This window comes from Curcuma longa, chromosome 2 (genome assembly GCF_044706935.1).
Source record: "Curcuma longa cultivar G26 ecotype Majalengka, Jawa Barat chromosome 2, ITB_CL_G26_1.1, whole genome shotgun sequence".
Lineage (NCBI taxonomy): Eukaryota > Viridiplantae > Streptophyta > Magnoliopsida > Zingiberales > Zingiberaceae > Curcuma > Curcuma longa.
The window spans coordinates 9,138,751-9,159,726 of NC_133862.1; the positions used below are offsets into that span (position 1 = coordinate 9,138,751).

At 36.2% G+C, this 20,976-nt stretch overlaps 5 protein-coding genes and 1 pseudogene across 7 annotated transcripts in view; 3 read left to right on the top strand and 3 right to left on the bottom strand.

The window, feature by feature from the left end:
• Positions 1-2,180: 2,180 nt before the first annotated feature.
• Positions 2,181-6,401, bottom strand: LOC141821065 (uncharacterized). 3 transcript variants are annotated; one of them, XM_074708430.1, is made up of 7 exons: positions 6,123-6,401; positions 5,763-5,869; positions 5,418-5,502; positions 4,628-4,803; positions 3,761-3,904; positions 3,344-3,568; positions 2,181-2,812 (listed from the first exon to the last, which is right to left on the bottom strand). In XM_074708430.1, the coding sequence occupies exons 1-7, from the start codon at positions 6,393-6,395 to the stop codon at positions 2,569-2,571; spliced, it is 1,254 nt and encodes a 417-aa protein (XP_074564531.1). In that variant the 5' UTR covers positions 6,396-6,401; the 3' UTR covers positions 2,181-2,568. The 3 variants fall into 3 exon arrangements, with proteins under 3 accessions (XP_074564531.1, XP_074564530.1, XP_074564529.1); XM_074708429.1 differs by having other exon boundaries at positions 5,418-5,580; XM_074708428.1 differs by having other exon boundaries at positions 5,418-5,688.
• Positions 6,402-6,505: 104 nt separating this feature from the next.
• On the top strand, positions 6,506-9,082 carry LOC141821067 (protein transport protein sft2-like). Its single transcript, XM_074708432.1, has 4 exons — positions 6,506-6,889; positions 7,989-8,256; positions 8,639-8,743; positions 8,817-9,082. Exons 1-4 carry the CDS (start codon positions 6,684-6,686, stop codon positions 8,925-8,927), a joined length of 690 nt encoding a protein of 229 aa, XP_074564533.1. The 5' UTR covers positions 6,506-6,683; the 3' UTR covers positions 8,928-9,082.
• Positions 9,083-9,909: 827 nt separating this feature from the next.
• Positions 9,910-13,431, top strand: LOC141821068 (ras-related protein RABB1c-like). Its single transcript, XM_074708433.1, has 6 exons — positions 9,910-10,112; positions 10,527-10,666; positions 11,611-11,693; positions 11,768-11,972; positions 12,061-12,129; positions 13,201-13,431. Exons 1-6 carry the CDS (start codon positions 10,067-10,069, stop codon positions 13,291-13,293), a joined length of 636 nt encoding a protein of 211 aa, XP_074564534.1. The 5' UTR covers positions 9,910-10,066; the 3' UTR covers positions 13,294-13,431.
• An 85-nt stretch (positions 13,432-13,516) lies between these two features.
• LOC141821069 (uncharacterized) lies at positions 13,517-14,069 on the bottom strand. Its single transcript, XM_074708435.1, has one exon. It carries the CDS (start codon positions 14,021-14,023, stop codon positions 13,607-13,609), a length of 417 nt encoding a protein of 138 aa, XP_074564536.1. The 5' UTR covers positions 14,024-14,069; the 3' UTR covers positions 13,517-13,606.
• A 1,104-nt stretch (positions 14,070-15,173) lies between these two features.
• LOC141821547 (uncharacterized) lies at positions 15,174-17,224 on the bottom strand (annotated as a pseudogene).
• Positions 17,225-17,494: 270 nt separating this feature from the next.
• LOC141821548 (phosphatidylinositol:ceramide inositolphosphotransferase-like) overlaps positions 17,495-20,976 on the top strand; it is a 6,899-nt gene continuing 3,417 nt past the window's right edge. Inside the window, exon 1 of the mRNA XM_074708942.1 lies at positions 17,495-17,630. Coding sequence (XP_074565043.1) covers positions 17,495-17,630 — 136 coding nt within the window. The remainder of the gene's footprint in view (positions 17,631-20,976) is intronic.

Sequence of the window (20,976 nt, forward strand, 5' to 3'; positions counted from 1 at the left end):
CACCTTTTTTTCTTCCTTTTTTTCTCCAAATATAATAATAGATTAGAGCCCATCTCTCTCTTTCTTAAATTGATTTGAGTTATTAAGATCACAAAGCATGATACAAAAAGTTAAAATTATGAAGGTCCCTCGGGTACGATGAGTTGGTAAAGGTGGGACGGGGACTCGTAAGACATCAGGATTTAATCGATTCAAAAAATTAAATATTTAAATTATCCAAAAAAAAAAAAAAAAAAAAAGACCATAGAGCTGTCAAATGAATCAATCTATGACAGAGCGGACTAACCTATAACGAGCTCATCATATGACGGAGTGGAACGGACCGACCTACCAACTTGGCAAGTTAGGAAATCTCTAACCCAACCCAACTCAAGACGGGCCGTGGGTTGGCGCAGCCAGCTCACAAGCCTGTTAAAAAATAAAAAATATTAAAAATTTTAAGTTTAAATTATAATTTAAATGGATTAACTTGAAATTTTTAAATTTAAATTATAATTTTTAAACTTGAATTATAATTTAAATGGATCAAACCCACTAATTCATTAAGTTTTCTACTCTAATTTTAAATTTTAAAATAAATAAATAAACTTCCTCAATCGGTGGGTCAACCCAAACCCGCCGTGGGCCAACCCACGCAGATCACGAATCTAAGCGGGCCAACTCATCTGAATCCATCTTAAAATGGGTTGATAAAATTTCAATCCAACCTATCTAAATTACTTGATGAAGTGGATTAATCCAGCGGACTTAACTCAACTTGACGGTTATAATCATTGACAACATCTCATTACCTTTTTTTTTTTTTACCCACCACAAATTAATTCTTGTCCACCTCCAAATGAAAGAAAGAATATTCACACTATCAACTGTCACACATAATAATAAGTTGCATTCATTGGGCCCCACCATAAATCTACCATGAGGCCAATTATATTCACCTGCTGGCTCCACGCAAGCTATGACCCGTAGCCTTTTATCAGTCATGCTTTATGGCTCAAATACTCTGAATCAAATCAGATTTGGGCACTAATATAACGAAGCAACCCCTTCTTCCCCTTTATTCATTTGGAGGCATCCCCAACACCTTCACATTCTCATCTCTTCTTTCTATCCTTGCTCGCTTTTTCGGATTATAATTCGTTATCTATCGACTCCCTTTTTTATCACTATAAGATGGAATCGACGAGGACTACTTAGCCTTTTCGCCTTTCCGTCTTAGTGGAGTTCCACCATAGCCATTTGCCAAAGCACCTAGCAAGAAATCTAACCCTTGGAGTTAAGGAAATAAAGCATGCACATCTTTCGGTTTCCAAAATGTATGGTTGATAATTAGGGTGGATGTGTTGAAGTTTTCGGCTAGCTAGTTCATGTTTCGAGTTTCAAAATATTGATCAAAGTTAAGGGATAGAGGAGTGGATAAGAGGATAGCATTGTTATAAAAGTGATCGAGCAATGTAGAAAGGTGCTTTAAGCTTGTGAGTTTATGGTCTTACATGAAGGATTAGAAAGAGATGAATGTGGTTTGGATGATTGGCTTTATTATATAGTGGCTCTTTATCGAGCTTAATTTACTCGTTTTGAGCTCATATCATGAGTGGCAAGGCATTCATAGTCGATCGCCTTTGCGCCTTAGTTATCGACAATTCTCGAATGTAAACATGGTCATAAAGCTTCAGTGCTACTAGAAATAAGTGAACTAGGCGATTCACTCTCTAAAGTTTTGTTTTCTTATTCTAAATGACAATTCTATTTCATTAATTTCATATCTTTCATATTTTAAAAGGTAACATGTTATTATTAATTGCTTGCTCCAATGGTAATTGAGCTAATGAGATTGACTAATAGATACAAACAAAATGAGTAAATCAAGCAAACTAATCAAATTGGATAAGTTAAGAAGCTTAATGAAACAAGTCAAGTTTGATGGATCAAGTAGGTCAATCACTCGAGCTACATGAGCTAATTGAGATAGATCAAACACAACTTTGTGTATTAATGAAATACCAATTAAAAAAATTAATCCTATCGAACTGACAGAAGAAGAGCAACTCTAAAAATTCATTTCCATTATAAAAAACATATAGGAAGATAAAAATAGGTTAATGACAGAGGATTCGAACCACTTAGCAGATGCTTCTTTATAGGGAATTTTGATTTTGGATTGAGTGGTATAAGAATTTAGCTTTACTAATGCATGGAAAGGATAAATTAAAGAATTTCATCATGAAGACCACTTGGAAGAACCACTTCTCAGATCTTAACATAGAAATAAGAATAGAACAATCTTGAAATCTATCGGATCCATTTCTACCTGTCTTTCCTGACCGAGCTCTGACTCAAACCCCACTAAGTCGGCCAGAAGATGCTCTACCTGCTTGATCTGCCCCTGCTCCACTGGATCAAGCTTTGAGTCAATTTGAGGAGCTCTAGTTGGGAAGCTTGGAGTGAGTATTAGTTGCTTCCTTGTTTTAACATCGACAGAGATACAAGTAACTTCAGGAGCTTCAATCAGAAATCAACAATTAGCACCCAAACTGTACATTACATGGTTTAGAAAACTTTGTAGGTTTAAGCATCACGCAGCTGCTGCTCTAGAGACTCATTTTCCTTTTTGATGGAATCGAGATCTGCTTGGAGTTTGTCAAACTCGAGAGTCCTAGAGGAAATAGCTGCAAGTTTCTTCTCATGCTCAGCAGATTCCCTTCTAGCTCTGTCAGTTGCGAGAATTTTCTCCCCAATTTGTTCGAAAACGTCATGCATGCTAGTCAGAAGCCGGTATAACTGGCGCCCTGCTGGATCATCTTTTGTGTTCCTATGGGCAAAGGAAAGTGCTTAAGCAATGATGCCTGCAGCTATCAGATAGATGCTTATGCGTTGCATATCAGTTTCACTTACAAGCAAGCACAAGCTTAAATCTAAAGTAGAAACATATAGAACCGAGTCTAGAAGAATACCTAGAAAGAAATGAGACCTCAAAAGGCATAGTGGTAAAGTGCAGAAGTGAGCCACATTCAACAGAATGATTGCAGAAGAAATTAAAGAGAGATATAAGTAGTTTAATCGAAAAAGATCACAATGTCCTAGGTCTCCAGCCTCAGGAAGTTTGTGTATTGAGTGATAAGACGGGAGAATCTATGGAACATACAAGAATGTCAGAAAAGAATTCTCTATTATGATCAAGGAGAAGATCAAAGAACCAAGAAACATATACGAGAGTTGTACCACTTTTTTGCTGTAAGCTCTGACAGTTAGTCGACTTGATGGTACAAACTAAACCATATACCATTGAAACTGGAAAGTATTTTAAGGACAAAGTCAATACCAGATTCAGAAATCAATATACCTGAAAACAGTCTCTTCTACCACAGCATATGTCCTGTGCAGTCTTTCCTGTGCAGAATTACTATCTAGTTGAACTTCTCGTATGTCTTTCGATATCCGGAGAATGTCAGTGTTCTGTTTGCGGTTAGTCTTTGTCATCTCAGTCACTCGATCAATGTAATACTTCCTAGGAAAATTGCTGGGTAATTTATCCAACTCTGCCAGAAGCTCAGCATGTTCAATCTCTCTGAGGAAGCCAGAAACAAAAAGAATGTGATAACATAAACACACAGCAATGAACTTACAACTGCAAGTCATTTTACGTTTAACAAAAATCAGATCAGTCCATTGGAGTATACTTTGGATCAAACTAAGGTACAAAGAACAAGTATCAAATACTTTGTAAATGAAAAACAATGTTCTTATTAACAAGTCTAACCTTCTATGAATTTCTAACAAAATAGCTTCTGTTTCCTGCTCAATTTCCTTTAATTTCAGAAGCCTATCTTGTGCTTTAGGTTGTTCTGCAAGCAATGCCTGCTCAATGTTGTGTGTCTTTTCTGTTGTTCCTTCCAGTGCATTCCTGGAACAAGTAATAGTCTGAATGTGAACACACCATTCTATGTCGACGACATAATTTACATGTAAATTTGCAGTTTTTAAGCCTCCAAGAAGAAACACCATCGGGTATTTAGTAGAGCTTCTTTAGTCGATCAGCATATACTTGCCATATTAAGCTAAATTATTCTAAGACACTCAAGAATGACTGAATGAGTTTAGACTAAACAATTGTTTAGTCGATCAGCATATACTTGCCATATTAAGCTAAATTATTCCAAGACACTCAAGAATGACTGAATGAGTTTAGACTAAACAATTGTTACGCCAATATAGAATAACTAGCAATCAAATGGCTGATTTACGACGTATGTGAGACAATGAAATAAAGTTATTTAGAAAACAATCGAAAAGGTAAGCAAGCCAATTATGATGAAAGAAATTGTGTAAAAATTAGCTTCTTCAGAAATTGTTTATAGTTAACTCATTCTCAAATTTCGCCACAATCCACATTTGCATCTCAACTAATATTAAGATAAGATCAACCTCTTTCTTACCTGATTATGGTTTCCAATGATTGTTTGTCTTATAGGTTTGTATACATGAGGTACATGGCATTTGACAATTTTTCAGTCTTATAGGCATATACTCATGAGGCACATGGTAATCAACAAAATGCAAAATTTAGGTAGATCCATGTTCCAATCATGGAGTATGTTTTAACAAAAAATATACCATGAGTTCCTACCATTGCATTTTCAAATCCTCAAGGTTGTCACTTTTTGTTTCTGTTTGCTCATTATGTTCTTTTGAACAGGATCCAACAGAATGTTGATCATCACATGCTATCTTTGTAGATTCCTTTAGGAGTTCATGTTCAGCTCCTAAATTATGAACTTCAAAAGGTTTTGACTGTGTTCCCACCTGCAATCATTTCTCTTGATATTTCAAACTTTCAATTTCATGCCTTAGTTGTAAAAGATGGTTAAGGCAACTAACATTACTGAGATAATGAGTTGGAGCATATCTATAAAACAGAGGGTAAAAATACCAAAGCAAAAAGACTAATGTATTGAATTCTACAAAATATACAATGGGCAATGCCTAATATTCCATTTATAAGTCAAGCATTTCATATACATAATAATTCAAGTTCCCATGGAAAATTTGTTAAACCATTCACTTTTGACAATATTAAAATCTGAAATCATTTTAATGCATGGTCAAGTCTACAACATGTACTATGGAAAAAAGAAACAATTTGAATTTGAAATCATTTTCATGCAAAGCAACCACTATCAACATCTGTACTGATGAAGTTATGTACCTCATATTTAAGTAAATTTAGCATGCCTACATTTGAGCTACCTCAAAGTACTTGAAGAAAACCTTTCTGAAGAAGGCATGGTTATACAAGTTCCACAAATAAAGTATGGCCATGCAAATGTATGCTTTGACAAAAGGAATAACCATAAAATGATAAAAAAAAAAAAATCATTAAGCACACAACGACTATTACAAGAATGCCTATATCTTACCTTTGTCTTTTCCAACTGCAACAAACTCAGTGGCTGTTCAAGTTCCAAATTGAATTTTACATCTCCCCATCTAGACTCTGCATCACTGTCACATAGTTCTTCAGGTTTTCTTGATTCTTTTGAATCATTTTTAACCTTTTTGTCCTTGCAATAATTCTCTACTCTATCACATTTCAAATGCTCATTTATTAGTTCATTATCAGCCAATTCATGTGATTTTACTTCTTTATCTGAAATTCCAATTGTTTCTGTTAATCCTTGGTTTGATCTTCTGAAAGTTCATAAAACAAAAAATTATCATGTACAGATAACTACCACCCAGTAATAATGTCGTTAGAAGAATACCTTGTTGTTATATCATCTAATGCATCTCTATTCTGTGATGATTCAGGTAGCCTTTCCACCAGAAACCTGAGCAACTTATGGGACTCATCCCTAGACGGATACATAAACTGGAAATAGAAATGCATTATTTCCATTTTTTACCATAGATATTCGTCGACTCTTAATCATGAAAAAAAACCTTCAAGTAAGGCTAACAAATTCTTATTCTAGATTGACAATTTTTCACAATTTCTCGTCTGTATAACTTGTACTTCTTATCTTGAATTCCTTGGATTAAGACAAAATGACTTCGTTTTCAACAAATGAACAATAGCATCGCCGACGAGCTACGAAGAATGCAAAGCCATAAAAGAGTATTACCTGACGGAAGCTGATTTCATCTATGTATCCGGCCGACTTGATGGCTGCGGAGATGTCTTCGCAGACCTTGAATCGCTCAGCGGCGGAGTCCGGGAGCGAGGTCGGGAGAGACGAAGCCGTGGCGCCGATGATGAGGCGGAGAGACTGAACACATATCGAGACGAGAGCGTCAGGTGAGAGATCCTGCAACGCGGAGGGAGTAGAGAAGTCCGGAGGGAGCAAGACACCGGAGCTGAGCAGCGAGCTCAGCAGGATCGCCTCCGCCTCGTCCATGGCGGCGCCTCTCCCCCGATTCAACTGGGCTGGCCTATTTGGGCCTCTCTATTATTGTGGATTTTGAATGGACCACCGGTTCGAACCAAACATTTCGAAACAGAACCGGTTGGTGGACGGTCCATCCTTTCCGAGGAAGCATCTTGTGCATCGGCAACGCGATCACGGCGCGGTGGATCTGTTCCCAGTTTCTTCGAGTCTACTCCTTGTCAGGCACAGATATCTCGATCGAGAAACCCTTGCTGGTATTCTCCGTTCCCTAGCTTGCGATCAGTCGGATCCGGTTACATGCTGCAGACGGCGCAGGCTTGGTTCCAGGGTGGACCGAGCGGGAGCGGCGGAGAGCTGCAGAAAACCTCATCCTCCCTCCTCTCCGATTGGAACTCTTACGCTGCGTCCAGGTCGGCTGAGGATGGCGGCGCCTCTGTATTAGGGTTTGATATCGAATCCGCCGTCCGGACCGCCAACGACAGGGTCACCGGCACTTTTAACGTGTAAGGATCACTCTATAGATTGTAGTCTTTAATTACTCTCTCTCTCTAATTTGTTATCCCTATTAGTTGTACAATTTTCGATCTTTAATTGCGGATCTAATTAGGTCTGGCTGGGAAAGGAAATTGTGATGGAGATATGAATTCGTCTAGTTTTATAGGTTCTTCATGTTTGAAATCCAGAGTCTTCTCCAATTGATGCTGGCGGCGGTATATGGTTCTTTTAGATGCATGAGGATTGGTCTTTAGCACTTGCAAGATCTAGCTTTATTTTGCTAAGTCTGAATATAAAAACTAATGTTTGGTTGGACAATGTTGAGGGGTTTATAAGGGGGTTTACATGATTATTTTGGTGTACATCTAAGATTGTTCAAAGGTCAGATGCATGATATGTTCCTCTTTTTAGTCTATATTGTGGTTTTAATGTGGCTCAAGATTTGTGTTTTCCACTCCTTTAATTTGGTTTTTTGCTACTTCTTCAGCTGTAGTCTGTGTGCCTTCTACAGAAAGGTCAAAAAGTATGGAAGTTTTATTTGAGGTTCCATTCTATGAGAATGTTTTCGAACAATGCAAATCTTGTTTCAATTATATTTAACAAATGTGGTTCCACATGTTATAATGATTATTAGTGGCCTTCGCTTGGAACTCAAATGTTTACATTCTCTTACTCAATGTTTGACTTCCCCCTATCCTAAACCCTTCCCAGATCTAATATAATTTTAAACATTATCTTCCTAGTTTTTGTAGGTCTCACATCAAGTGTTTAGGTTACTTGTGAGTCCCTTTACCAGTTTTTTTATGCTAGGATGATAGAGGTTAGGACAATATCCAGTTATTATCTGAAGTCTTAAATTCATGTGATGGGAAAAGACTTTCTTGAATTGGACCTCAATGAATGGTTTAATATCTAATACATACAGCAAAGGAAGTAATGGATAATTATCGCATGTTCGACATGGTTCTTTGGCTAAAAGAACTTTTTGGTTTTGTATTTCATCGTTGTTAGTTCAATTTCATTGTATTGGATACTCACATATAGTTTCAAACGGATACTCACTTGTATGGAATTGACTTATGTAACTTCTCTATTTTTGCACAACAGGGTTTCTAAAGGTGTCAAGGAGTTGCCTGGAAATTTCCAGAATGCTACTAGTAATGTGCCTTCTGGAAAATCTCTTGTGTACTTCGGCATGCTCCTTGCCAGCGGCGTGTTCTTTGTTTTCATTGCTTTTACCATGTTTCTTCCAGTGATGGTTCTGGTGCCGCAAAAATTTGCTCTTTGTTTCACTTTCGGCTGTGCATTGATCATTGGGTCATTCTTTGCACTCAGGGGTCCTAAGAACCAGCTTTCTCACATGTTTTCCAAGGAGGTAATTTTCATAGGACCTTATCACTCTTAAATACGTCCCTATTTACCAGAAGCCCATGATTTACTAGTGGAAACTAACTCAAAATGTAGAGCAGAATTCACTTTTCAAATCCTTGCAATAGAAGCACTGTAGGGAGTCACCTAGATTAATCTGGATTATCAACAGTTGTAATTGTCTTATTTATTCTTTTTCACGAGCAAGCCATCTCGCAAATTGCTACGAGGCCATTAATGGTTATGATTGTCTTGGTTGTTTATATGATATCAAGAAACTAGTCTTACAAGAACATCAGACAGACAGCACCTCTCCGTCCTGTTGTAAATGTGACATTTGTTTTTGTACAATCATGTGCTTAACTTAATTCTTTGTGCTCATGCTGCAGAGGTTGCCCTTTACAGTGCTGTTCATCGCTAGTATGGTTGGCACAATTTATGTTTCCATGGTGCTTCATAGCTACATTCTTTCTGTTCTCTTCTCTGTGATTCAGGTACGTGATTAATTGTAGTAAATCACTGCTGTGATTGCCTACTAATTTGTTGTTTCTTTTTTTTTCTTCTTAGGTTCTTTCACTCACGTATTATTCAATATCCTACTTTCCTGGAGGATCTACTGGTTTGAAGTTTCTGACTTCAGCTTTAACATCTTCCGTTCTAAAATGCTTTGGCAGATGATGTTGATATGTAAACTAAGTCATGTTTCTTAGCTTGTGTTGCATCTTAACCATGTGTTTTTGTACCTCTGTCACTTCGGGAAGTGTTCTAGAAACTAAATCGATGTGTAGAATATTGTGGGTGCTTCTGTGTTTGAATGTACTTCTCCTTTAAAACGCTTCTGTGTTTGAATGTACTTCTTTAAAACGATGAAACCAATTTTACATTCTGAAAAGCACTCCGAGGGTTTTTTTTAAAAAAATTAAAGGCCTTAAAGGCATTATGAGAATGAAAATATGTTCTTGGAGTATAGTTGAGTTAGTTATGACGAAACAGATTTATAGAAGAGGATAAGAGTTCGAATTTCAGTGAAATTGAATAATATCTTTTTGATCAATTATAGTTTTTCGATTTACTTCTTTACAAATGGTAGTACGGTCGATCGTGTGGGGTTGTTAGATGGTGAATTTTATTTTTTTGCAAAAGAAGAGAATGAAAATATGTTTTTGATTAATCTTGAATTGGTTAATATGTGAGAAATATAATTGTTTTCAAGGTATAATTGAGCTGGTTATGATGAAACAGACAAGTGGATAAGGATTGAATTTTAATGAAACTAAGGTAATATTTTTTTTATTATGGTTAATTATAATTTTTTGATTTGGATTGTGTTTTTTTTATTATGGTTAATTATAATTTCTTGATTTAGATCGTGTGGGTTGCTGGGTTAACGGAATTTATTTTTATTGAAGATTTCAATAAATATAATTGTAATATGGAAATTAGGTTAGTTATTTACCCTTTTGGGAAAAAAAAAGTACGATACTGGTCGACGCCGATGATAGCGAGGACGGGTACGAATAATGGGTCCCACAGTGCAACCGACAAACGAATTCCACTCGCGCCAATCGCAAGCAAGGTGGTCGAAGAGGTAGAAGTTCTTACGTATCAGATATGCTCCGATCTGGTGCGGGCGTACACGATTCCTTTTCTTCTCTTCAAGTTCTTAACAAATACTGAAATTCATCCTCTCTTCCCCTCCCTCCTTCCATTGTTGATCTTCTCTACTCTGTTCGTTGATTCCGAAGAATCGATTGAGTTTATCTTTTAGGATTTGATCGAGGAGAAGCTCGGATTTTCCGTTGGCGGATTCGTGGAGGATGTCATACGCTTACCTGTTCAAGTACATCATCATCGGCGATACGGGTACGTTTCTTCGTCTTGCTTTCAGTGATTTGGAGTTTCCTTCTGTACCAGTTCCTTTTTGTACGGTTTTGTTGTTCGTCGTTGGATGATCTCTTGATCTTGGCGTAATTTTGAAGGACTTGGTAAAGTTGTTATGAAGGTAGGGTTCTGGTTGGGTAAGATCTTCCGTGCTGAAATACCGTGGGCTTCGATGGGTTTAGAGAGTTATAAGAGGAAGTACTATGATTGTACTTGGTTTGTTCTGTGATTTAGTATGGTATTTATGACAGGGGACGAGAATGCGATTATAATATTTATTCAGATTTTCCAAATATTTCTCGTTCTACACAACTTTTTCTATTTTGAATACACACATGCATACATTATATTTGATAGTGCTGATTAGGAAAAATGGCATTTTTTTGTTGTTTGCAGGAGTGGGGAAATCATGTCTTCTTTTGCAGTTCACTGACAAGCGTTTCCAACCTGTTCATGACTTGACAATTGGTGTTGAATTTGGGGCTAGAATGATTACTATTGACAACAAACCTATAAAATTGCAGATATGGGATACGGTTAGTGCAATTTAGAATTTTATTTTCTATACTGAACCAGTACTAACAATGAAGTTTGAGATTAATGCTTTTGAGTCTGAGAATGCTACTTAAAGGATACAATGATATTCGATTTTTTTTTTTATTTATGAAGTAGAGTTTGGTGGGATAGCAAATTTCCCTTCTTGGTCATTTGTATATGCCTCATTGATTTTGTCTCATTAAGACGTTGTGTCTTTTAGGTGGACCATGAAGAGAAGGATGATGGTTAATATGATTATTGCATTTATAAGCTACAGGATTATGGATTGGATCCTGACTATTTGAAGAAACTTAAAATTTTGGGTTTAATATGATACTTCTTTGAATGAAATGAAAGTGATGAAATGCAGGTTTGGAGAGGAATACTAAGCTTGGATTTGCATCTTAGGCTTTGGGCTATCATTTAGTATCACATCAACAAGTATATGCCATACCCTATCTATTTGGAGTAGTTGTAACATGATACTAGTGTCAATATTGTAAAAATAATATAAAATTATCAAACACGACCAAATGTTGATAAAAAATATTATTTTTTGTTTCTTGATCATCGTGTTCGTTCAATGCTAATAAATTCACATTTTTGCAATGACTTCAATTTGCAGATTTTTGCATGAACCAGTATTCTTGTTTTGGTGGTTATTCAGATGAGTAATACATCTGTGTCAACCAGATTTGAAATGATGGCATGTGAAGTTCCAGTTTCAGTTAGCACAACTGTTTAGTACTTAATTCTATAGTTTGACATATCTATATCTATTTAAATGGAAGCAGACACTTTTATCAGATAACTTTTGCTTGCAAGGAGAGTAAGGCATTGAATATGAGAAAGCTGATATAGAATTTTTCATTTAATCAGTTTATATGGAATTTGTCTCATTGACTAACTGATTCATCTGAATTATACTCTGAAAATTTTGCAGGCGGGTCAGGAATCTTTTCGATCAATTACAAGATCTTATTACAGAGGTGCTGCAGGTGCACTGCTGGTATATGACATAACCAGGTATATGTTCATAGAGGTCTTTAATTTGAGGGCTACAAATGCCTTATTGTGTTGGTTCTTTAACTTGTCATCAGGAGGGAGACGTTCAATCATCTTGCTAGCTGGCTGGAAGATGCCAGGCAACATGCCAATGCTAATATGACAATTATGCTGATTGGTAACAAATGTGACTTGGCTCACAGAAGAGCTGTGAGCACTGAAGAGGGAGAACAGTTTGCAAAAGAGCATGGATTAATCTTTATGGAGGCTTCTGCTAAAACAGCACAAAATGTTGAGGAGGTGAACTGAATCTAAAGAATTTTCTTTTTGTATTATGTTTTCCTTGTTAGTGTTGAGGTTTCAAGTTTGGTTTGTTTTACATATACAGGCCTTTATTAAAACTGCAGCAAGTATATATAAGAAAATTCAGGATGGTGTCTTCGATGTGTCAAATGAGGTAAGATCATAGCATTATCTTGTCAGATACAAATCAAAATATTGATGAAGGGGCTATTCTGAGGTTATTGAGCCCTGCTGTTTTGTTTCTTCTTTTGGTTTCTCTTTTATACCCATCCTTGTACTTGCCTATAGAAAAAGAAATTTATTATTTGCTTTTTTGACCTTTCTAGACTTGAGATTTTTTATAAATATCTTATTTGCTTGAACAAGGTCAATTTCTAGAACAGCTGTTTGTTCTCATCTTTTTCTTTTATTTCTACTTGTCGGGATCTGTCATAGATATTGTTAAACAAGTTGTTCTAAATTTAAGGATGCAAGATTTACCTCAACTGGCAACTTCTTTCTTGTGCAAGATAACCTTATCTAGTAAACATGTTGTGGTTCAATCACAATGTTGAATCAAGGTATCAAAGGAACTATACCAAGGAACTCCAGTGTAAACTAGAGTTTGTATGGCAGGTTCAATTGTTAATTGATATAAAATGGGTGCGGTAAAACAATTGCTTCTTTTAATTGACAATAGGAACATGGAGAACTACTTGTTATCGTGAAGTAGGGGCCTTGAGCTACTCTTATTGAGGTTTACTAGATTAATCTGCCACTATTGGCAAAGGAACTGGAATTGTTTGCCATGGTGTTGCCATTATCCTAGAAACATCAGATATGCCAACAACGCAATGGATGTATGTATTTCTATACGTACGTGTTGTTCTTTACTTTCCGCTCATCATCTTGATTTTTATGGAGTAGGCGTAGCGGAAGACAGAGGTGTAAACAGTGGGAGGCGAAAAAACACTAGCGAATATAATAGAACAACAATAATTTGATTGATTTTAGCATGACTAATCAATCAACTTTGTCTAGAGCTTAATGTAATAGAGTTTAATGGAGATACAAATACACAGGGTGCTAATATTGCAACATTTGTTTTTATTGACGCAACTAGTTACATCAGCAATAACATCTATTTCATGGATTTGGGGTTGCAAGTTGTCTTTCTGAAACTTCTTAGACTGTGCCATAATTTGAATTCTTGTTCGTGATTGTTGCCTTGTTCCCATCTTTACAGTCGTATGGGATTAAAGTTGGATACGGAGGAATTCCTGGGCAATCAGGTGGAAGGGATGGCTCATCTTCTCAAGCTACTGGTTGTTGCAGCTGATCTTTTCTGACCTGATGCTCCTTTTTATTACTCTGTTTAGCCCAAGTGAAAGGTGTGTTGCATACTGGTACATACTGTATAATTCTTCTGTACATGAATAAGTATACCACAGATACGTTTACATGTTTCATTGTACGGTTGCGTATTTCCTACTAACAAGTGCATTGTTCTTTTAATTGTATGGTTGCATATCTGCTTTTTAATTATAGAAATTTAATATATATCAGTTAACTTTTTAATATCTAATTAATCAAAGGACAAATGCTGGCAGTCTAAATTAATACATTATTTATGCATGCGGCCTAATTCATTTCTACCAGCACTGATCCGTCTCCCATCTCCTGAACCGGAACCGGCCCGATTGGGGGATTCCGCCGGCCCGCGGCTCTCGCCGCCGCTCGGCAGCGGACCGGTCGTACTGCGCCCGAGCCGCTGGGTTCGACAGCGTCTCGTACGCGCGGCGGATCTCGATGAAGTCCGCCGCCCCGCCGCCCACCTGCGGCGACGCGTCTGGGTGTGACCGCTTGGCCATGGACCGGTACGCCGCCTTGATTTCCCGCGCCGTCGCCGTCTCCGTCACCCGCAGCACCTGGTACAGGCTCCTCGGCGCCTCTCTGCCGCGCTCGACGGAAGAAGCCGCCGCCACCGTCGCCCGTCTCCGGAGGGAAACGACGGGCTTCACCGGCAGGGAAGACATTCCGGCGAAAGCGACCAGTACAGTCGTCGACATGGGCGAAGAATTGCAGAGGGATGAATTGAAACAGAGAAGAATTTGACGAGCGTTTATTTATAGGCGAAGAAATAGATTCTCCGTTTTCAGTATTTTTTTATTTTTATTTTTTTTAAAAAAAACTTGGAAATATGATCCGACGGTGATGGTGTTAAGTGGACAGCGGGTCTTCTAGAAGGGAATAGGACAGTCAGTGGGACCCAGAACCAACGCGCTAATAATAATGGCAGCTCCATTATCATATGAAAAGAAAAAGAGAAAAAAGTATATATTTTTTTTTATCATAAATTTTGCATGTTACATTTTATTGATATTTGGTGATCTAGTTGAAAATTGGAATCCAATCTAGAAGCTGTCGCTGTCTCAATGTGGACATTATAATATTAATAATGTGACAAATAGGCAAATTTTATTATGATTATCAAATTATCATATCCTCTCTCTTATATAATTAACAAAAATGCCTCATTATTCTAAATTTTTTTCTCAAAATTTAAAGCATGAATGGTTATCAAATATTTTTAGACAAAATAAAAAATAATTTTTAAATTTTAATTTTGATAAAACAGAAAATTATGATCAATTAAAAAAAACAGACGGCCTTCCGCATCCTCGTGGGCCCAGCCATGGCTGACGAGGCCGACAAGGACCAGCAAGCCAACGAGGTAGAAGAAGATCTTGGTAGGCTTCCCCACGTAACACGTACTTCTTCTTCTTCTTCTACTACTACAGCTACTTTTTCACACTGTTACTGCTCTTTCTTCTTCCTCGAGCTTCCTTTGGACCAAGGATGCAATTGGAAGTCACATGACGAAAAGAATAGAAGAGAAGCAGAGAAGAAGAAGAAGCGTCCAAAAGAGTAGCAGTTGGTGCTCTGCTTTAATGGCTTTGTTACACTGCTCTGTTCCAAAAGAGTAGCATTTTCCTTCCTCCTCTTGCCCGCCCAAAACCCTAAAGGATAAACCAATCAAAAGTTCCATCTTCGTGCCTTCCCTCCCCTCTCACGTCCCAGCATTTAACTTAAACAGCAGCATTTTTCTTGAAGAAAATCATCACTCACGCGAATCTTGCAGTAAAAAAAAAAAAAACAGAGAGAATATTTTAATGGGTATTCACATCTGACGTCGTAGAGGGAACCTGCAGGCCATAATCAATTCACGAGACGAGATATCGCCGTGCCATCGCCGTTGGGTTGCAAAGCCAGCTGCGTCTTTGACAGAGGGGGTTGAATTATGGACTCTAATTTGGGCATCATCATCGTCATCATACCTGGCTGAAGAGGGCGACGGCAGCCCGAGTAAGAGCTAAGCTGAGGAAGAATCGGCATCCGCATCCTCGTGGGTAATGGTGCCGCAGCAACCGTGCCGCCCAATGCATTCACAGCAGCAGGTAGGTTGGGGAGGGACCTTGGTAAGGAAACGATATTGGGGCACCCAAATCTCGGCACGAGGCTGCCATTCGCTTGAGGAAGTACAGATGCCCTCACAGATGAACCGATGGCAGAGTTCGCAGTACATTTGCTGCTGCTGGTGCTGTTTTTGGGTCCTGGAACTCCATGGTTATGGGTGCCTTCATACGTCGTCATCAGCTTCTTGAAATCATCCGGCGACCTCTCTACGAGCTTCCTTGCTTTGCATCCTGAATCGGTGCACCTGTAGTAACTCCTGCACCCATACATCAACTTCTCATACTTCATGTTGGAGTTCCCGATGAATGGAACCGATACTGTACGTACCTTGGATTTGTGTTTCCTTTCACAATCTTTGAGCCATACTTGCGCCAACGATACCCGTCGTTGATAATGTCAAAGTCGGCGTACGCTAGAACCAAATATTTAACTTGACGAGCGGATCTTGAGGATGAGCGCATTATTTCAGTAGCATTGAATTCCATCTTTCTGCAACCAAAGACATGAATGAACAAACATGAAATAAGAAAGAAGGAGAAGGAGAAGACAAACTTTCTCTTGCTCAATGAACTAAGAAGAGAAACAAAGATAGAAGTTAACTGTCTTTTAGAGTCAGTTTCATCTCCCTGGACAACATGATGAGCATCATTCTCGGGGTATGAAGAAGCTCTAGCAGAGGGATTTGGTTCGGGGTGATTGTGAACCCCTTTGTAGATTATTTCAGTGAGGTTTCCTTGAAGACTGCGTTCTTCCTTTTTCGTCATTTGGCAGCGAGGATAGGTGCATTTGTAATAGCTTCTCGGAAAATTACTGTCTTTCACATTTTTTTGCCCATACTTCCTCCAATTGTATCCATCCTTAAGTGAAGAACCATTTGACAACAGGAGTTCCTCTCGTAGGTTGAACGATATCAGCAGCGCCCTGCTGCTGATCACTGATGATGGCCGACGGATGGCCAAGCCCTGCTACGCCATTATTATCAGTTTCGATGGATTGGGCAGGTCTTTGGCTCTGCAAGGTATCCTTGCAGGCTTCTTCGATCATCAATGAGTCTGTTTGCTGAACATTCAAAAACTATATAAAAACATTCTCAAAATAACTAGATAGATCTGTACTGAAGAAAGCTGTAGTGAGTATGGATTACCTTTTGGGCAGGAACTGGAAGATCCTGGGGAGGCTCACAGGAAAATATTTGAAGAATATCGTTTTCATACATCTTATCATTTAACAAGCGACTTGGAAACGGAGCACTCGTTGCCGGAAGCTGATACATGCTTCCAGGAGAAATTGGAACCTGAAGAAGAAACAGTAATGAGTTTCAACCTTAATTTGTTTACATATAAGTGCAGGACTTTGATGGTTACGATATCATATACCGTATAGTTAGGTATCCAAATTGGAGATAGTTTGAAAAGCTCGAGATCGATGAAGCTTTGATCGAGTTCAAGACAAGAAGTGAACATATCTGATAATGGAGCTATGTCATTGTGGGGAAAATCAACCCCTTTGGTTCCTGATGCCATCCCATCTTGACTTGCTTGTAAAAAGGGATCACAACCTGCAGAGAAACATTGCGTTCCTGTCACAAACTCATCTCCTATCTGCGAGCTATCCGGAACAATCTTTTGATCATCAAATGGCCATTCGATCATCATGCTTTCCGTTGCGTCATCGACCCAGTTGGACATGAGTATCGAATCGAGCTCATCGGAGAAAGTGTTGGGATTGTCGAAGATTGAGGATGATTGCCGATCATCATAAGCCCCAGGCATGGCTTCTCGAGATTGATCCATTGGCAATACCTGTAAATTATGATATTATCAAACAGATATTTTATCAGAAACGTTTGATGATGATACAAGACAAGAATAAAAGGAAAACAACCAATTAAAAAAATAATAAACAGAAACTTTGTTTCTTGACAAAATTGACGATCAAAGCTTACACCGACAAGGTTTTCCTCATCAAATTTCTACATATTCTTGCTCAAATAAATAGAAGATTTAGAAAAAAACAAGAGGGAAATAGGAAGATTACCGAATACAGATATTCGAACGCCGGCGATGAACAAAGACAGCGCGCCCGTCTACCTCATCTCCGGCACTTGCTCACGCCCTGAGATAAGCGAGAAAGGAAGAAAGCGGCTAAGCAACTGGAACGAGAAAAGAGGAAGGGCGTTAAACTTTTATACAGCGCTGGGTTTTTAAGATTAACGCTGAACCTATAATTACAATTTTACCCATCCTAAAGTTAAATTTCACCTCTCCAAATGTGTTACTTTTCTATGTGCTCTAAATTTTAAAACAAATTCATTTTATTTTAACCCTGAAAGTTTTTTTTTAATCTTTAAAATGTTCTCATATTTCAAAAAAAAAAAACTTATCATTTTATTTATCTAATCACTAGTACTGATAAACTATAAAAGAGATGATAAGAGGATAACCATGTGAATTATGATTTTATGGCATTAATAATTAGTGATAAAAAATATATCATAATAACTAAAACTTGGTGCTTATCCATTAGCTTAAAGATATAATCTAAATTGATAAATGTAAGAAGGTTATTTACAGATAATATTGTAATAATTTTATATATATTTAAAAACATCTTATTAATAATCAATTCAGATAATCTTCATTTCAAATCATATAATTATCTTAGATTTAAAATTAATAGCATTTACTACTATCTAAGGTTTTAAAAAATGATAACTTGATTTAACTTTGAAAATTGACAATATCTTTTTTTTTATTTTCACTTTTGCAATTTTTCTCTTTGTAAACTACTTCCATAGAAGAAGCATGAAAGTATATGTATTGGTGAAAGTTTTTCTTTAATGAGATGAGCAACTATGCATAACTAATTAAGGAACTAGAGTTATAAACAAGTTGAGTTAATAAAGAAAACTTATAACGATGACTCATTCTTAATCAATTATAAATAATTTAAATAAATATAATGTTTTTATACATTTAAATATAAAAATTAAATTATCAAGATAATAATTACATTAAATGTTAAATTTGTGGCAGCTTACATATTAAAAAAGCTATTAGATAATAAATTTATGAAATTAAAATAAATATAAAATTCAGAGTTAGAACTTTTTCTACTCTAAGGTATGATTCTAATCTTTCGCCTAAACTCAAATCTCTATTAAACATTGAACGGTGAAAGAAATACTTTATCTAGTAACATGCTTTTATTTATTTTTATCCCTGTGGAGTTTAAAGGATGACAGAGTTGCTATAATGGAATGAGGGATTAATTCCAACGGACTGATATTTCGATCACTACAATTAGCGATTGAACGCCATTTTGGTCGTTAATTTTAACAACCGAACACCAATTCGATTGAAATGGATTTAATGATTGAATAGTGATCGAAATTTCTATCGCTAAATGTTATTATTTTTGTAATGACGCGCCTGTCTACTTCATCGATCCAGCACTCGCTCATGCCGTGAGATAAGTGAGTAGGGGTGAGCAAAAATTCGATTAAACCGAATAAACCGACCGAATTAAAAAATTCAGTTCGGTTATTTCAGAATTTCAGTTATTTTTTCTTAAAAAATTGATTAATTCGGTTCGGTTTCAATTTAAAATTTCTTATTCGGTTAAATCGAATAAACCGAATTAATTAAATTAGAAAAATAATTTATAAATTTTTAAATAAATAAATTGAGAAATCTCTAATTTATTAATTAGTAAAATTTTTATAATATTTAAAAAATTCAATTTATTCAATTAATTCGATCGAAAACTGAATTAACCGATAAAATATCGATTCGGTTTGTTCGATTTTTATTGAAAAATTCAGTCGGTTCGATTGGTTCGAAAAAATTTAATTTATTCAATTTTCAATTAATTCAATTCGATTCAATTTAATTTTAATTGAATACTCCTATAAATGAGCCGGAAGAAAGCGGCTAAGCTTCATGAGCAACTGAAACGAGAAAGAGGAAGGGCGTTAAACTTTTTATATAGCGCTGGAGTTTGAATTCCATCAGAAGAAAAGAGGAAGGGCGTTAAACTTTTTTTAGGATTAATACTGCAAGAACTTATAATTACAACTTTGCCCATCCCAAAGTTAAATTTCACCCCTCTAAATTTGTTCCTTTTCTATGTGCTATAAAATTTTAAAACAAATTCATTTTATTACCCCTGAAAGTTTTTTTTTATCTTTAAAATGCTCTCTATATTTTAAAAAAAAACTTATCATTTTATTTATCTAATCACTAGTACTGCTAAATTATAAAAGAGATGATAAGATGATATATAACCATGTGAATTATGATTTTATAGCGCTAATAATTAGTGATAAAAAATATATCTTAATAACTAAAACTTGATGCTTATCCATTAGCTTAAAGATATAATCTAAATTGATAAATGTAAGAAGATTATTTACAGATAATATTGTAATAATTTTATATATATTTAAAAACATATATCTTATTAATAATCAATTCGGATAATCTGCATTTCAAATCATATGTTTATTTTGGATTTAAAATTAATAACATTTACTACTATCTAAGGTTTTAAAAAATGATAACTTGATTTATGCATAATGAGATGAGCAATTATGCATAATTAATTAAGGAACTAAAGTTGTAAACAAGTTGAGTTAATAAAGAAACTCATTTTTAATCACGTATAAATAATTTAAATGAATATAATGCTTTTGATACATTTAAAATTAAAAATTAAATTAGCAAGATAATAATCACATTAAATGTTAAATTTGTGGCAACTTACATGTTAAAAAAAACTATTAGATAATAAATTTATGAAATTAAAATAAAGATAAAATACAGAGTTGAGAGCTTTTTCTACTCTAAGGTAAGATTCTAATCTTTCACATAAGATTCTACTCTAAGGTAAGAATCTATCAACATTGAACGGTGATAGAAGCACTTTATCTAGTAATTTCCATGAGGTGTCTAGTTGGGGAGAGGGTGATAGACTTAATGTTACATTGGGGCAAGAGATTAATTCCCAACGAGTATATGCCTTCGGAAAAAAAATCCCTTGTAGCTCTTAGCCACTTGGCGGTCAGCTATAAGCTGACTCTTGATCTCGTGATTTACTTCGACTATAAATTGACTCCATAATTTACCTCCCTTTACATAATCTGAAAATGAGGTATGTAAGAGTCATTTGGAGTAAACGTAATCATCTTCATATTTTGGTCTAATTTTAATCTATTATTTATGAGTTAAATAAATAGTAAAATAATCTTACAAAAGTATAAAGTCTTAGTAAAGTCGCAATAGGTTCACAAGTCATAAATTAATGATGCAGAACAAATAGAAAGTTTCTCTCAACAAACACACATTAATTTCACATAATTAAAATGGACTAAATCAACCAAATCAAAGCACGCCTAAGAAGAAACGATTCCAACAAGCAGATCAAACAATTAGGATCTTCTATTGTTCTTCTGCCATCACTCCAAGTCGACTGTTGCTTGTAACATGTCCGACAAATCATTCAATTTGGCTAAGAGAATTACTTGCATTGTCATATTCTTCTTCTT

Excerpts from the sequence above, each read along its gene's own strand:
- LOC141821065 (XM_074708428.1), bottom strand. The coding sequence starts at position 6,395 with ATGGACGAGGCGGAGGCGATCCTGCTGAGCTCGCTGCTCAGCTCCGGT. Across the intron at positions 4,804-5,417 it reads TGCAGTTGGAAAAGACAAAG|GTGGGAACACAGTCAAAACC; the intron begins GTAAGATATAGG and ends AAATGATTGCAG. Across the intron at positions 2,813-3,343 it reads GTAGAAGAGACTGTTTTCAG|GAACACAAAAGATGATCCAG; the intron begins GTATATTGATTT and ends CTTTGCCCATAG.
- LOC141821067 (XM_074708432.1), top strand. The coding sequence starts at position 6,684 with ATGCTGCAGACGGCGCAGGCTTGGTTCCAGGGTGGACCGAGCGGGAGC. Across the intron at positions 8,257-8,638 it reads CTCACATGTTTTCCAAGGAG|AGGTTGCCCTTTACAGTGCT; the intron begins GTAATTTTCATA and ends CTCATGCTGCAG. Across the intron at positions 8,744-8,816 it reads TTCTCTTCTCTGTGATTCAG|GTTCTTTCACTCACGTATTA; the intron begins GTACGTGATTAA and ends TTTTCTTCTTAG.
- LOC141821068 (XM_074708433.1), top strand. The coding sequence starts at position 10,067 with ATGTCATACGCTTACCTGTTCAAGTACATCATCATCGGCGATACGG. Across the intron at positions 10,667-11,610 it reads AATTGCAGATATGGGATACG|GCGGGTCAGGAATCTTTTCG; the intron begins GTTAGTGCAATT and ends AAAATTTTGCAG. Across the intron at positions 11,694-11,767 it reads CTGGTATATGACATAACCAG|GAGGGAGACGTTCAATCATC; the intron begins GTATATGTTCAT and ends ACTTGTCATCAG.
- LOC141821069 (XM_074708435.1), bottom strand. The coding sequence starts at position 14,023 with ATGTCGACGACTGTACTGGTCGCTTTCGCCGGAATGTCTTCCCTGCCG.